At 39.7% G+C, this 16067-nt stretch overlaps 1 protein-coding gene across 16 annotated transcripts in view; it reads left to right on the top strand.

The window, feature by feature from the left end:
• Nucleotides 1–16067, top strand: part of MYO5A (myosin VA) — a 103242-nt gene that overhangs the window by 19208 nt on the left and 67967 nt on the right. For 15 of the 16 annotated variants that reach the window (XM_037394592.1, XM_037394586.1, XM_037394589.1 and 12 more), the window contains exons 2-4: nucleotides 2137–2247; nucleotides 3691–3862; nucleotides 9585–9729. In XM_037394592.1, the coding sequence (XP_037250489.1) occupies nucleotides 2137–2247; nucleotides 3691–3862; nucleotides 9585–9729 (428 nt within the window). Of the gene's footprint in view, nucleotides 1–2136; nucleotides 2248–3066; nucleotides 3145–3690; nucleotides 3863–9584; nucleotides 9730–16067 lie in introns of those variants that run through there. The other variant, XM_037394581.1, reaches the window with a different exon arrangement.

Here is a 16067-nt window from a genome sequence, read left to right as displayed (position 1 = left end):
GTAGCAGGGCTGAAACAAGCAAACAATCCAAGTGCTCAGATGACGGCTGGTGCTGCTCCTGTCCCAGCTGCTCCACTGCCTTTCTGTTGGCCTCTGCTGCTGTTATATACAGTGCTCTGTGAATGGCGAGAGCACATACTGAAGCATTGTTCTAAGGATTTTTCCCATTTCAAATACTTCATGAGTATTCATATCTTTTGGGGGAGTGGGGAAGAGAGTATGTAAATAATAAAAGTTATACTGCACTTTTGTAATGAAAACAGTAGCAAATGTGTATGAAACTCGTAAAGCTCAAAGAAAAAACCAAAACACAACCACATATTTCCTACAAAGAAGAAATTGTCTTTGTATAAAGTAGATTCTTAGGGCTGGCGTAAACATTCAGTGAAGATGAAGACAGACCAGGTGTGGGAGCATAACATTCTGTAGTGGGAACGATGAAAGTGAATTTTTAATTCTTTATTTCATTATTTTTCTCCTTTCACTCAGTAGGGAGAATCGGTTTACATGTATGGTATACGCTTTTCAGGAGTTTGGGAGCTTTCTAGAAGGCGGCAGTGGCAGTGCTTTAAAGGCTGCATCATGTTAAGGGAAAAAGCCGTTGATTTAGGCTGTTGTAAATTACTCACACACACTGTTCTTGAGCAGCATCCTGGGTATGGGAAGCAAACTGCTTTGTGAAGTTCGAAATAATTCCGGGCACTGAGCTTCCCTGGCAGCCTCCAGCCCCGCAGGGTGCCTACCCCTCTCCTGGGCCAGGGGCTGGGACTCCTCGGGTCTCCCTCCCCATCCCACTGCCTTTGCTGAACACGTTTTATTGCTTCCCGTCTTACAACAAGAAGTCAATATCAAGTTAGTCTTTCAACAAATCCCTAGTAGAAACAAGAAGTGCGTAATTTTAAGTGGCGGGAAGACTGGGTTAATAAGAGGGGGGGGGAAAAGAAGCATCAGCATTCTTTGAGGCTGAAGATGCTACAAAATAGCAAAAAAAAAAAAAAAAGAGCACAAAATAAAAATAGCACAAAATAAGTTGCATAAGATTAGGTGATGAAGATGTATGACCAAATGCAGTTTTCTCTCCCATCAAATGCTGTGTGTTAACAAATACATTATGGTTATTTTGAAATAGTTTAGTGGATTGAGAATGTTTTGCAACATGGCTGCACCTCTAAAGCCAAGAAGCTGTTTTGTTTGCAAAGGTGATGGGAGTGGGATGATCTCAGTGCTCTCTAGGCATTGCAAGAGCGTCAGTTCAGAAGCTTTAATATATTAAAAATGTCATAGCCTTTTCCTTATGTTACTCAAGAGCTGTTTTCATATGTACCTATTTGCATGTACATGCAACTGTCTAAGTAACTAGATGGTTTCCGTACGCCTTCGACTGATTCTTGTATATGAGATAACGATTATGTTTTCACTCATTTAAAAGTGTGAATATTATTTCTGTTTTTGGAAAGAAGTCATATGTTTGTTCCGGTTACTTTTATGAATAAAGTTTGGGTGAAAATGGTCATTAACTGGAATGCTGGTTTGGCTTGTTTTCCTATTATTTGGAGGGCTTTTCAACCAAAAAATTTCATGTTTTTTCTTTTGGCATTGTGGAGATAATCCATTTTAAACTTGCCCTATTTGCAGCTACAAAGAAAGGAGCTTTTAATACTTGAGATCAGATGGCTTTGCCTGAATTAACACAGATGTGCCAATGTGTTCTCTTAGGGGAAGAAAAAAGAAGGCAGAAAAAAGCTATATAATGTTATACTGCAAATGCATTTAGAACCTACTTAGAAGAGTTACTGCAAGTAATTTTTTGATAGCCAAGTTTTTGATCTCTGAAAACACAGATTATTTTTTTTCTTTGTAGATTTCCAGCATTGAATGTATGTCTTGGAGCATTATTTTGCATGGGAAGTGCCTTTTTCTTTGTGTAGGTAATAAAATTAAGCTCATGTAACCTTTTTCCAATAGAACAACTTATTCACATCAAACATACTAATTAACTTGTCTATTGCTTAAAAGTTTGGCTGTTAAACGTGTATTTAAAAAACAAAAACGTGGTTTTGGTGTCATGTGTATTGATGATTTAACTATAATGGAAGAAGTCGTCACTGACCTTTTGCTGTTGTTATTGTATTGCAGTATGCCAGGGTTTGGATCCCTGATCCAGAGGAGGTCTGGAAGTCAGCAGAACTTCTCAAAGACTATAAACCTGGAGATAAAGTCCTCCAGCTTCGACTTGAAGAAGGCAAGGTAGGTCTGCATATTGGTTGTAAGCTGATTGTTCTTGTCGACAGAAACTGATGTGTCTTAATGCAGGAAGCTGTACTGTCAACATATATCAGTATTTATGTATGTGCAATCATTCTTGGCCACCAACTTCCAGTAGTATTTTTAGTTACAAAATTGATTTTGCCTGATTTCTAAAATAAATTAAAAAAATATTGTTGCTTTTATCTGACTGCCTGTTATGTTCAGTTGCATCATCTTTTAGTGCTTACGCTTTTAAACCTGTAACCCTGGTTTGATATTCCAGTGAGAGCAGTGTTGCTAGGAGAAGAGTGTTGCAGAGAAAGAACTGTGACTTTTAAGTTGAACATAACCATCAGGAGATTAATAAAGATAAAAAGGGGCAAAGATTAAGGGCAATATGAAAATGATGCTGTATATGGTGTAGAGAAATTATGAGATGTCTACAAAAAGCTCACATCCTTCTAGTCAAGGCCTGTTCATTTTTTTCAAGCCATCTAAATGATTCTTTAATTTTGTTGTAAAATGATGGTGATTCCTCAGGTCTTCTAATGGAAAATAACGATCTACTGCAGTTGGTCAAATATTTATTTTTAATTTCTTTTTTTCTTACTGGTGGGCAGCTTAGATCCTACTCTCATGTAGAGGCCTGCATAACAATGAAGCAAAAAGAACAGATTATATATATAGAATAACTTCTAAATAAAATATCTTACTTGAATGAATGTCAGTCTTTGACTCACATTTCTTATATGGCAAGCTGAGTACAATGTTTTTAATCTGACAAGATTAATTTTCCCCCCACATATTCCAGGCTGTGTGGTGATGCTGCACACTTGCACATTGCATGTAGTAGAATGGGGGTGTTTGCCAGTTAAGTCACGTTGTGTGGGACAGCAGGTAAATAAAGTGATTTTAGAGCTAGAGACAGATGCAATTAAAAGATCTATATTAGAGATTAATTTAGATCTGCAAAAAATGTAGTAGCTTTTTTTTCAGTTTATGTGTTCTTCATAGCATTCTGCCAGCATTCTCTTGTAATATTACTATCTGTGAAGCTGGCTGTAGACTGATGTGAATCTGCTTCCTCTGTCTGTTCCACTCCAGAGGAAAATAATATGGAAAGACTAGTTAGATTTATGGTATTAAGTATTTTGTTTTGTTTGACGAAAAGATTTGGCAGCAAAAGCAAGGAGTTTGCTTAAGTACTAGTCCAAAAATATGATCCATCTTTATGGTTGCCTGTTATACATATAGAAAACCCTTTTGGGAAATTGTAAATTATGTTTTTGGAGAAAGAACTGCTAACTTGAATCTTCAGAGAATTTAAATTTTGCATTGTGTTTTTATAATTTGGGCATGTTTTGCTGGGAAGAATGGTTGGAGGGACTGAATGAGGAAACCTAAACACCAGCTCTTTCAACACATTTCCATTTGATTTTTCAGGACCTAGAATATTGCCTAGATCCGAAGACAAAGGAACTCCCACCCTTGCGAAACCCTGACATACTTGTTGGTGAAAATGACCTCACAGCACTCAGTTATCTCCATGAACCTGCTGTTTTACACAACCTCAAAGTTCGATTTATAGACTCTAAGCTAATCTATACCTACTGTGGCAAGTACTGTTGTTTCATACCATAATCTTTACAGAGAATGCCCTAGGCAGGAAAAGGAAAGTTGATATGCCAGCCTTTAACTTAGTCATTTAATGATAGGGCGTGTTGTGCTATTCTTACAGAAGACTGTATGTTTGTGGTCGTTAAGTGCATCAAGTAGACTTGAGAGTATTAAGCTTCAGAGAAAATTGACTTCTCTGTGTGTTCCTCTAGCTTCCCAGTGGACTCTGTTTATAAAATATGTATACAGCAATTTTAGCTTGCCAATGAGATTCCAGGCTGGTTGGTGTTCCCCTTAAGCTTGCTTAGATAGGTGTGGGCTGGAGGAGGGCTTCACAAGGTGCAGATGCAGGAGGCTAGCCTTGCTGTTCGGTGGATTTATTGCCCAGCTATGATCGCCTGCCTCTGCATTCAGCTCCTCCATATCTGTATGGAAGATACCAGTTTATTTTCTTTTTTGTGTTTTGCAATCAGTGTAACCTTAGGAGCGAATTTGTAACAGTACGTGAGCCAATGCTTGTCTGATCAGAATTAGGAACAATCCTGGTTTTAAAAATACTATTTAACTTGTGGTAGAGGTTACGTGAAGTTGAAGTTGCCTGTGATATTTTCCAGTGACCAGAATCGGGGGAAATTAATGATTGCTTCATTGTAAGTGCAAAATTGCAGCTGAGTGATCTGTTTTAAAGAAACCTTGTGAGATAGTTTGGCTTAAAATTTAGATGTCACGCTTCTGGACTTTTTTGTTTCAGTGTGCATGTGTTTCTTTTAAATCTCAGTCTTTAGTCAAAATACATTGCTAGCTTTTCATATAACCTTTCAATATACATAAACTTTGCAAATTTTCCAAATATTTCTCTAGTTTATCTGTATGTTGGATGTTGTGCTAGTGCATAAGAGACAGTTTAAGTCATTCACGCATTTTTTTACATTTTAAGCTGAGTAAAACAGAACATAATATGATGGTGTGATTGCTAGAAACCAGATAGTGAAAATTTCCTTCCCGTAATTGCCTGATTAAGGCAAAGGCACGTTTGTGTTGTCAAATTATCATTTCTATATTCTTTGCAGCCCAGTTTATGCCAGCAGAAAACATGGCCCATAATTTCTTCTTTAATGTACAATTCAACTTTGTCTCTAATCAGAGTTTTGTAGTACAGTCCCAGTTCTTGGTATCGCAATCCAGAGCCTTCTCCGTGTTGTTATATATCGCTAGACTTGCTGTTTATAATTTCATTGTACTTTGTGCTGTTTTGCAAGCTATAGAGCAGGGAAATCATGTTGCAAGGTTGTCCTTGACAGCTAATCATGGCTGTAGGTACCTGAAGCAGGAATTTGTGTTTTGCAGCTGAGGGTCTTGTCCTGTTCTGGTCTGTATATGGAATTTGCCAAGGGTCAGATTTTCCCTCTTCTGGTTGCTCTCACAGCTCATGGTGATGGGTGTGGAGAGCTAAGGCAACCAGCACGTTAGACATACTGTGATGGACAGGCTGCAGGCAGTAATGGCCTGCCACATTTTGCTCACTCCGGCTATTCCTAACCTGTGGATGCTCAGCAGAGTTCATCTGCTTGCAGTCCTGCTCTCAACAACATCCAGACCATGGGGGACTGAATCAGACTTTGCCACCCTCTGCTTGCAGCCAGCCTTAATTCCTGTAGGAGTGGGAGATGATTCATACCTACATCCCATCATCCCATCATGCAGTCAGAGGATGACTAGAGGCACAGAATAATTAAGGTTGGAAGACACCTCTTGAAGTCTTCAGTGAAGCTCCTTTCTTAAAACAAGTCTGACCAGCTCAGGTTGCTCAGGGCTTGGACAGTCAAAGTGTCTTGAGTATTTGAGTATCTCCAGCGATGGGGATCACACAGCCTCTCTGGGCAACCCCTGCTGAAGGTGCATCTTCTGGTCCCGGCACTGGGAAACCACCTTAGTTCCCCCTGTTCAGACAATGTCTGTGTTTCTCTCCCTAGTGCCCCTTGAGCAAAGCTCTTCTTGGAGGAACATTTTGTGAAAGGGCTTGTGTGCAACTGGAGTCTTGTGGCCTGAGCTTGTAAGGGCTTTTCAGTCTGAGTTTCATGGTCCCGTGCCTGCTGATGCTGCTGTACCCCTCCCATAAGACAGCCTGCCTGGTTTGTGTTTCGGCTGCTCACAGTCATGCTCTGTGTTTAGCATCATTTAAGAGGCTTGTGAAAGGAACGTGCCGTCTGCTAGTTTTGCTGTGTTTGGGAAAATATGTTGTTTTCATGTTTTCCCGAATGCAGCTTTAGTTGTGGGTTTGGCTGGTTTTATAGTTCCTCATAGGGCTGGAAGGCCTTTAGCTCTTCATGGATGAGTCTGCCAGAGGGCTGGGACTGGTGGAGCTTGGTCATCTGTTTTGCTTCCAGACAAGACTCAAGTGACTTGCATGTGGATTTATTTGAAACATGGATCCAGTAGCATGGAAGGTCCTGGCAGTCAAAGTGCAGGTGAAGGAGGTTTAACGCTGCCTGGCGACCTGAGGAGTGCAGTATGCTGTGGGTTTCTTAGCTTGGGATGTAGGCGTATGTATATTATGTTATAAGCTAAGGAAAATAATGGTGGCGTGGCGGCCTTTAAAAAGCTGATCCTTTGGCCGCAGATGTTCGCCTTCCAAACTGCTCTATCAGTTCCCCTCTTAAGTGCAAGTTACTTTCCCTCTGCAAAGATTAACGCCTTAGAGCTCTCCCTGCAGAAGGAACTGTATTTGCCCCCTTAATCTGACTCACACATTAGCCAAGCTAGTTTAAATACCGTGTGAAGGTGGTTTGAGCTAACCCAGCTGATTTAGCCTGAAGGAGATTAAAAACACTTTAATCCACCGTGAGTATTATGGTGACAGTATTCTCAACCAGCAGAACTAGAACTGGGATGGATGAATGTCCACAGCCCTAGAAATGAATTCAACCATGCTGTCAGAGTGTAATGTGTCAATTGGATATTAAATTCTTTAAAATTTCATTTTGAAGTAATCCAAACTTTTAAACAGAAAACCTCCTGATTTCTTTATTTCAAGTCAGCCTTTCACCAGCAGTTCAGAAGTGATTTATAACTTGGCTTTACTGCTGGGAATATGGAATGAAGAATTAATAAAGTAAGCTGAAAAGTTACAAAGGAAAGTTTGAATGCTTTTATGGAAAAACTGCTATGGCTGTGATGAAAACTCAGTGAATACTGCTGGTTAGTTCAGATGTATAAAGTACAGCCTGCAGTGCAGGAGAGCAAACTTTAAATGAATAAATTATTTCTATTAGTGGGCAGTTTATGTGCAGATGGGTGAATATGTTCAAGATAAAAGAGTTATATACACTCATTTTGGGTATTTATAAGAAGATTGGCAAAAAGAATAGCCAGAGTTTAATTTAATGTAATTGTAGGAAAGAAAACACACATAAATCTGATTTGGGAAAGGTCAGATATTTCTTAAAATAGCAATATGTTTTAGTGGAGATAAAGAGAAGTTATATATAAATTAATCTGAATTATAGTCCCGTGAGACAGACTGATTTAAAAGTTCCATAGAAAGCGTATAATTCCTAACTGACTTATTTTGGATATTCCAGATGGTAGTTGCTTGTTGATTTTACAGATCGCTACTGAAGTTAAGTGATTTAATATGCTGGAGACTTGTCATGGGGCTGCTTGTTTTGAATTCAAGGGTTTGTTTTTGCCAACATAGTCGAAAGCAGGAGGGAATTGTCTGAAGCCTCACACGTGTTTTTTTAATGTGTCTCTGATTAGACTTGCGAGCATGGGAAGCTCAGCTCGGTGGCGCGGCCGTACTTTACTTTTTACTATTTTTTCACAGTTACAGAGGGCAGATGTTAAAAACCAACACTTAAAATATTCCTTGAGTTTGCTAGTACTGATGTCCCTTCCCCTCCCTACCCCCCCCCCCCCCCCTCTTATTTTTTGGCTCATCATTACAGCATTACTTGGCATAAAATTTTATAGAGACTTTTCACTCAAGCTCCTGAGTAATTTCAGTGAAGTCATGGCTGATGGAAAAATCACTGACTGTACCTATACGGGTGGGTCTAAGACGTAAAACTTGCCATATATTTGAGGAAATAGATCGAGGTCTGTCAGATCTCTTGATGAAAGATATTCTGTTGTTGTTTAATGTTTTTGCTATGGTTTGTGCTTGATCTATAAATGCATGACAGGATTTAAAAATAGGATGATGCTCCCAGCGCAGTGCCAGACTGTATGTGCTTTCACTTCCCTTCTCCCAGCTTTTCCATGGAAGATTTCTTAGATAGACATCTCAACACTGTAATCTGCACAGAGCAGAGGGCTGGGATCTGCATTGAGGAAGTCTAAATGCATGCGCGCGCGCGTGTGTGTGTATTTCTGAATAAACTTAGAAGTGAGTTGAGTGCTAGGGAAATGCTTCTGGTGCAGGTTCCTCAGCAATGGTTTGTCCAAGGAGCGTGGGCAGCATGCCTGCTGTAATCACTGTGCAGCCATCTGCACCCGCGTTGTCACTTCTAGGCACCAACATATATGTGTAAGAAGAAATTCCAAGTTTTAAATGGCCACTGTTAAAATTAGAGTTTGTTCCCCCCCCCCCCCATCACGTTGTAAAGGTGAGGAGGAATTGCCATGTCAAGAGAGCACAGTTTCCCTGACACGGCTGGGTCTCACATGGCAGTGACCAGTGTTTTCACCCCTGCACGGAGCAAATAAGTGTTCCCTACCCATGGTAAATGCTGCAGGAGAAAAAGGTATAAGTAATCTTTTTCAAATCATTCCTGTGGGCAGAGCAATCCTTTAATCCTTTCTCATGAAAAAGAAAATCATACCAAAAGCATTTGAGATCTCACTTTGTGGCTGGGAAGGATGTATGGAGTAAGACTTAAGTTTCCCTGTGCAGGGAGAGTAAAAGAATGGCATGAATTTAGAAATGCTGTAGTAATGAGTGGTATTAAAAAAGGCAGATATGTGTTTAATTGGGATGGGAAAACTAGAATATGCAAGGTCTAAGTAGTTATACACACAGGTGTGTAAGAGGAGGGTTTTATGGTGCCTGCTAGAGCTGTCATCACTTAACTTCCTGACACCTCTGTATACCGCTGTGTATCAGCCCTATGAAATATGTCTACATAGGGGTTTTTTGATCCCTTTGAGCAGGAGGTTGTCCTGCCTGACTGACAGGGATGTCTGGAATGCCGATTACACCATGACTCTACTTTGTTGCTTGTTATAAAAACTGAAGATTCCTGGGCATAGCATAACAGCTGAAGGGTTAACACACTTCACGTATCCAAACTGACAGTCATTGAGGCCATGTAGTAGTTACAATTAACAAATCACCTTATCATTTGTAATCCACAGTAAAATACAGGGAAATACAGTGCACATTCGTTGGCTTACTACACTGAGCAGGCTGTGTTTCAAGTTGACACAGTCTGAATCTGTTTCATGCATGCTAGCTTTAGAAAAGGCAGATTGAGAGAAAAAGTAAAAAGTTGTCCCTAATATGTTTCCTAAAGCAGAGTAGAAGTAAACTCTTCTGGTGCTTTTTGTACTGAAAAGTGTGGTCAGAATAAGTACCTGTTGAAGTCAGCATGTCAAATCCTTATTTTTTAGTTAATATTTTTAGAAAGGTTAGAACAAAAGTTGGTGTTAAAGCCATTTTTTGGTTTGTTTTATTTTGAAACAACTATTAATAATTCCTTTTTTTCTCATTTCCTTTGTAGGTATTGTCTTAGTGGCCATAAATCCTTATGAACAACTGCCTATCTATGGCGAAGATATCATCAATGCATACAGTGGCCAGAATATGGGGGATATGGATCCACATATCTTTGCGGTGGCTGAAGAAGCGTATAAGCAGATGGCCAGGTTTGTAGACCACGTGTCTTGAACTCACTGTTTTTCTAAAAGGAGTGAGACTTAAAATTTCTGGCCAATGGCCTTCTCTTTAATTCATATTTTGCAAGATCTGTATCCAAAGTTTTAGTGCCTTTCACGAGGGGTAAGTTGCCTAAGTTAGAAAGCAGGAAAGCATGATGAATGCCATGGAGATCATGGCCACTGACATGTAAACAGGAATAACCACAGACCTTGTCAGTATTTAAGTCTAAAATTAGCCCTGTGTTTTATAAGATTACGTTTTTTTCATTTGATTAGCAAAACGTGGAGATGCTTTTTAATCATCAGTGGATTTTTGAAAAGTGCCAGATTCTTAACTGTTTTATTGTATTTATTGTATTTATATGTGATATGACAACAGGAAAAAAAATCACTTGGCTTATGAGTGCTGTTAGGGGCTCCTAGCTGTGTCGGTCAAGTTCCAGCTACGTAATCTGCCTGTGGCTGTTGTTGACTAGAATTAAGAGGGAGCAGAGGGATGATTACACAGAGTGCCTGAAAATGGTGTCTCCAAGGACACTGTAACAGCTGTGCAGGAAATCCTCATTTCTTTAAATATTGCATGAAAATGAACTTGTCACCCAAGGGGAGTGGTTATTAGAAACTTCTGCCCCTTCACCCCAAAAGCCTGCAAATTTGAGGAGCTTTTGAAATATTTCATTTCTAGGATAAAGATCTTTTGGGCTACTGTGTGGTCTTTGGTTAACAAGATGGTCCCTAGTGTCCTCACTAGTTATCTGCAAGCTATTAATTAATACAGTTTTCCTTGTTGACAATACAGCCCATGATCAAATTAATCCAGTAAAACAGTGGCAGATCTGTGGGTTAACTGCGGTGGCCTTCAAGCTGAACTGCAGGAGGGGGAGGCAAAGGGAAGATGGGTTGAAAATGGTAAAATGTTCATCTTTGAAATTAGCTGTCTGTTCATTTAAGAATCCATCTGAGAGCTAAAGTGAATAAAATGCTCTCTACACTGTGAAGTGAGTCAGCTGCATACATGAATATGGTGATTCACAGTACCCAATTAATAGAGAATTTCAAAAGAAAACGGTACGGTACAGTGCAACATTTCATGACTTAAAGGTAATTGCAAAATAGCCAATGTTTCAAAAATACCCTGCATCTGCACTGCTGAATGGCAGAGGTATTCAACTTCCTTTCTGCTAAGAAAATAGACATATAATCTGGTATGGGAACATAAAGGCAAAACTGTGTTATGACAGTCACATCTACATTGAGGCTCTTTCAGTCTGGATCACTGCTGTTTTACAGATCTAGATCACTGCTGTTTTAAGCAGACTTGTTACTCAAGTCCCTTTAAAAGCTCTACAAAATAAGAATTTATTAGCCTTATATTATATCTGAGGCACTGTACAGTGACCTGCAGTTATATGTCAGTGATGGATGTAATCCAGATTCCCAGAATTTTTGTTCTTAATATTAACCAGTGGAAGTAAAGAGGCTGGAGGGAGATCTCGCCACACTGGCTGCCTCTAGTCACTGTTTGAGGCGGGCTTACTTCTTGACCTGTGTTGAAATTTCAAATTGTGGGATTGCCTGCATTGTATGTGTGTGTGTGCTTGTTAGCTGAAGCCTGTGCAGTGGCGATTTCTGTTTGCCCCCATCTGCATTCTCTGCTGTCATAGGAAGACTCAAGGGGGCTGAGATTTTGGCTAGAATTTCTGCTGTGGTTTTTCCTTTTTGTGTTAATTGCATGCTCTTCAGCTCTTGCTGCGCCCTCCGGCAATTCCGCTGTCCTGAATAACAACAAATAAGATGTTGCAGAAGTTCTTTTTTTGAAACAAATTATGAGGAATTATATAAGCATGGAAACGATCTGAAATAATCCTTTTGCATTAATGAATGAATGATTTCCTTTGCGTGTCTACAACATGTTCTAAACAATTTGTTATTCTTTTATAAATAACTGGCAGTACTTTCATAGGTGCAAAATGAAATCTGAGCACATAATGAAAATTTAAAAATTCCTCTACACTGAAGTAACAGTTTCATTTAGTTTCCCAGTGTTTATTTCCTTTTCTCTCTCTCTCTCTTTTTTTTTGGGGGGGTGTATGTGTATGTGTGTGGTATTTGTTTTTAAGAAGTTTTTCTGTCATTTGGACATATAGACATTTGCTCATTCCATTTATTTTCTAATGCTGTTTCCAATTCCTTAATCAATTGTCCATCCCTTAAACTTCAGCAATACCTTCTACACTCTGAACAAATCACCTTTTACTCCTGAATTACGAAGTTAAAGAAGAAAATGTGCAGATTTACATTTCTGCAGCTGGTTATTTAAAATTGAAAATCAGATTATCTATGACTATTTCTTTAATGCTTTAATAATTGCGTTGGATATTCGTATGGTAGGTACTCATGTGGATTAATCTGCATTTATGCATGTAATTGGTGAGATTTATTTTTCTGTTGTTTCTAATCTTCCCTAACTCCACGTTTAAATGATCACTGGAGTAATTAGTCATGATGTTCCTATGCATAAGGCTTCAGTGAGCTCTTCTAAATATTTACTCCTTAGGTCTTTTTCTTAATTCATAATTTAATGATTTAGGATTTGTTCTTGCCAGTTCATTGCTTCATCTGATGTGGCTGAGAAGCTCCTTCCATGTGCATGGTTGTAACTAAATGATCTCTGTGGTCTTCTTCAGCCAAAGAAAATGCCCCATGACAGCAGTCAGGAAAGCTGTGATTGTACATGTTGTGCCTTCAAAAAATATAGTGCAGAAATGTTGACTGCTGGAATGACAGGGATGGAGCTCACATCTGTCTTGTTCATGAAAAGTGATATTCAGCAACTGCTTGGGGTTAATTGCACATATAAAGCAGCACGTAAAGATATCTTCATATGTGAAATTTTCTGCATAGAGCAAGCCAAATGGTGTGGTGTGCATGGGCTGTGAAGCAGTGTGCCGATTTGGGCATCCATTGTTTCCTCTTTCAACCACAGTTCTATCATCAGTTTCCATCAGTGGAGGGTTAGGGAGAAGGAATATGGCTCATCTTTACCCATAGCTGGCAATACGTGATTACTGTTTGCTCAGTAGTTTTTTGTCTTTTTCAGCACAGCTTTTTTAAGACTAATCTCATTTTGATTTTTTTTTCTATTTTTTCTCTTCTCCCCCCCTCCCAGCTCTCCTCTTCTATTCCCCCTTCTCATCTGTATCTTTGTGCCTTTTTCCTTTTCTCTCTCCATCTGCACAGACTGACAGCTTCATTTCCAATGCTTTTCCTCTACTGTGCCCAAAACAAGCAAGAAACTAGTTTTACGCTGCATTTAAATTGTATTAGACTTAGGGTTATGTGCGCCTCATGCTTATCAATAACATTATTGGTTTGGGTTGTATGATCCTCCAGACTGCAGGTCTAAGGGTTACAGAGCCGATCTCTTCCTCTGAGTGGGAGGAGATCCACCTGCGAGTGGCTCCCAGTGGGAGGGAACAGGATCAGTCGGATGGGGACCTGTCCGAGGGGCTCGCCCCTGCCGCAGGGCTTTTGTGCAGAGCAGTTTGGGGGCTGCCATGGTTCTGTAGGAACAGCTGTAACAAGCTGTGCTTTCTGCACAGTCTCCCTCATGGATATTGTTCATGGGTAGCTTCATTTGAGCAAACTTACACAGGTTTGAGACAATGTGTAAGGCTGACAAGCAATTCAAAAGGAAGTAAGTTGTTACTGAAGAACTTATTTTTGTCTCAGAAATACAAACCACAATATCAGCATGTGGATGTTAGAACAGTGCACTGCAGTTCAAAGGGTTCAATACATGCAAAGTCAGCATTTGCAAATTATGAACAAAAAAGTTCAGTCTTTACAGTTACCCCTCTGTAGTATGAAAATTGAGGCAAAGCATCAGTTGGAAACTATTTATTTATATATATATATATATATTTTTAAGCATTACAATTTCAGTGGGAATCATAATCACCAGCAGGTGCAGTTCATTTTCATTGTAATATTCAGTAGAAGCTTTCATTTTTAACTGCATGGTTTGCAGTAAGAGGAGACGTTGATGATTATACTCTTGAAACTGTTAAGAATTACATTAATGTATGAGACTTATGATTATGAGTTTCCTAACACCATTAGGGAGAGAAGTTCTAAATCAGACTACCACAGGATACCCTCCCCTGCCTAGTAAGGGTATATTGCAGCAATTAAGAGAATGCATTTTTTTATAAGCACTTTGTTGGTCTGGTTTGTTCCATCCTACTTATGGCTGATGACAGACAGCAGAATTCAGTGCTTTTCAACTTAATAAATTAACTTGGAGATTTCCTTCTGATTAATTGGTGAAGTTGTCTAGCAATGTGCAAGTGGAGAGTAACATTTGCAAGCAGAATTACATACTGATGAGATCCCTATAAAACTCAATGAAAACCAGGACGGAAAGCAACAGTCTTTAAAGCATCAGTCTCCAAAGTTTGATTTTTCTGTTTGGACAAAGTATAATGATTTATTCAATGTTAGCATGTATCTTTTTCATTAAATTACCTGTAATAAGCAGGATGCCTCTCTTGTTTTGTCAGATTTTGGCATGTGTCTGATGGCTCTCAGCTACGGGAAGATTTTTTTCTATTGCCTTTTGTTCGAAAGGAAGCTTGGTGAGCTGTTGAGTAGGTGTTCTGAAAGCACCTCGGCTGACAGTCTCCAGTTATCCCAGGCATCCCAAGATGATGTCCTCTTACAAAAATGCATGTTTGATCAGCTGCTGCTTTGCTTTTGAGTGTCTGATAAATGGATAGTCCATTCTCCCCTGGCAGGAGTCGGGAGGGGGGTGATTAACAACCCGTAACGGATCTGCATCCAGTTATGAAATGAGAGCCTGCTGTGGTGGGTATCGTACAAACATACAATGGCTGCCTTTGACTTATGTCTTTGACATATGACTGTTAAAATTAAATACTTATCTTGAAAAGAGATGGTACTTTTGGGGCTCCGTTGTTAAAATTAGAATGAAAAGGGAAACTGTGCTTTCTGGTGAGACCAGATGGTACTGGAATAGTCTCTTATACTTTGGGTCTCACATTTTATGATGTTAGAGGTACAAGACAGTGGATGGGGCGACCAACCTGACGTAACTTCAGGGACCTACTTGTCTGAGCAGTGATTATTTTTAAGTAGCAAAAGGGTTAAGTATGGTTGTAGCTGGAAGCTAGAGTTCATGTGAGGTGTCCTGCTGGTAGCTAAGCAATGAGCTTTCCCAAACTATTGCAGGAGTGACCTCTGACTAATCCCTAGATAAATCAGTTGCATAGTGCTGGCTCATCTTTGTGCTCCTCTGGAGTGCAATCTGTCATGATTTTGCAGCATGTGCTGACCTCAGTTTTCTTCATTTGTATGTGTCGAGAGATGTTACCATCAATTCATTATCTTTTCACCTTTTGCCATTTTTACAGTCAAGAGCTATGTTTCCTGGATACAAGTGAAATGGCAAGTGGTGCAATTTGTTAATTAATTATTTTTTTTAAAGTACATCTGCTGGTTTTGAGAGTACTGCAGAACTTTTTTCCCAAGCTGTTGTTGAAGAGGATCAAAAGTGCTTAAGAACTGAGGTGTTTCGGGATGGCTGAGTTTGCAGCTGGAACAGACTCAAGAGAATTCAGGTTATGTATGATAGTAATATTTCACCTTCATTTGGCACTTTCTGTGAGCAGATCTCTAAGTCCTCTACAGAAGAGATCAGTGTCCTTATTTTCATATTATAAGTTGAGACAGACCTGGGGAGTGGGACACCAACTTCAGTGAATTCACCAAGGCGGCAAAAGGAGGTCATAAAGCCCCTGAATTGACAGTGTCTGATGACTTGAGCACACCAGCTTGGCAATAAAATATGCAAGAACAGAGCAGGTAATTGATAGTGCAGCAGTTAAGTGGGTTTCCTGGTAATGTTCTCCCAAAGCTAATTTGTTTTCAATATACAGAAATTAACATGCTATATTTTGCATGCCTTCAGCTCCTGCAGCATTTAAGGGGTCTCTGTGCCGGGTAACATATATTGCATAATAATGTTTGCTTTCATGGAAGGCTTCATGTGTTCCTGGCACTTTACAAGCCTTCGCCAAAGTCTGCTCCTCTAATACTGTGGTATCAATTTCTGTTTGTGTAGAAGACAAGTAGGGCAGAGGTGGTGTGCTGTGGCCATGCCTGGGTCAGCCCAGAGCTGGTCCCAGGTGCTGAGCTTCCAGCCCCCAGTTCTGTGCTCAGAACATCCCCTTTTCTCCTCCACTGGCTAAAGATGTCAGTGAGAAATGCTGTTAGGCTTAAAAAAAACCAGTTAAACTGGAAATATA

Source organism: Falco rusticolus, chromosome 7, assembly GCF_015220075.1.
Source record: "Falco rusticolus isolate bFalRus1 chromosome 7, bFalRus1.pri, whole genome shotgun sequence".
NCBI classification, from domain to species: Eukaryota; Metazoa; Chordata; class Aves; order Falconiformes; family Falconidae; genus Falco; species Falco rusticolus.
This window is presented reverse-complemented; position numbering and strand designations above follow the sequence as displayed.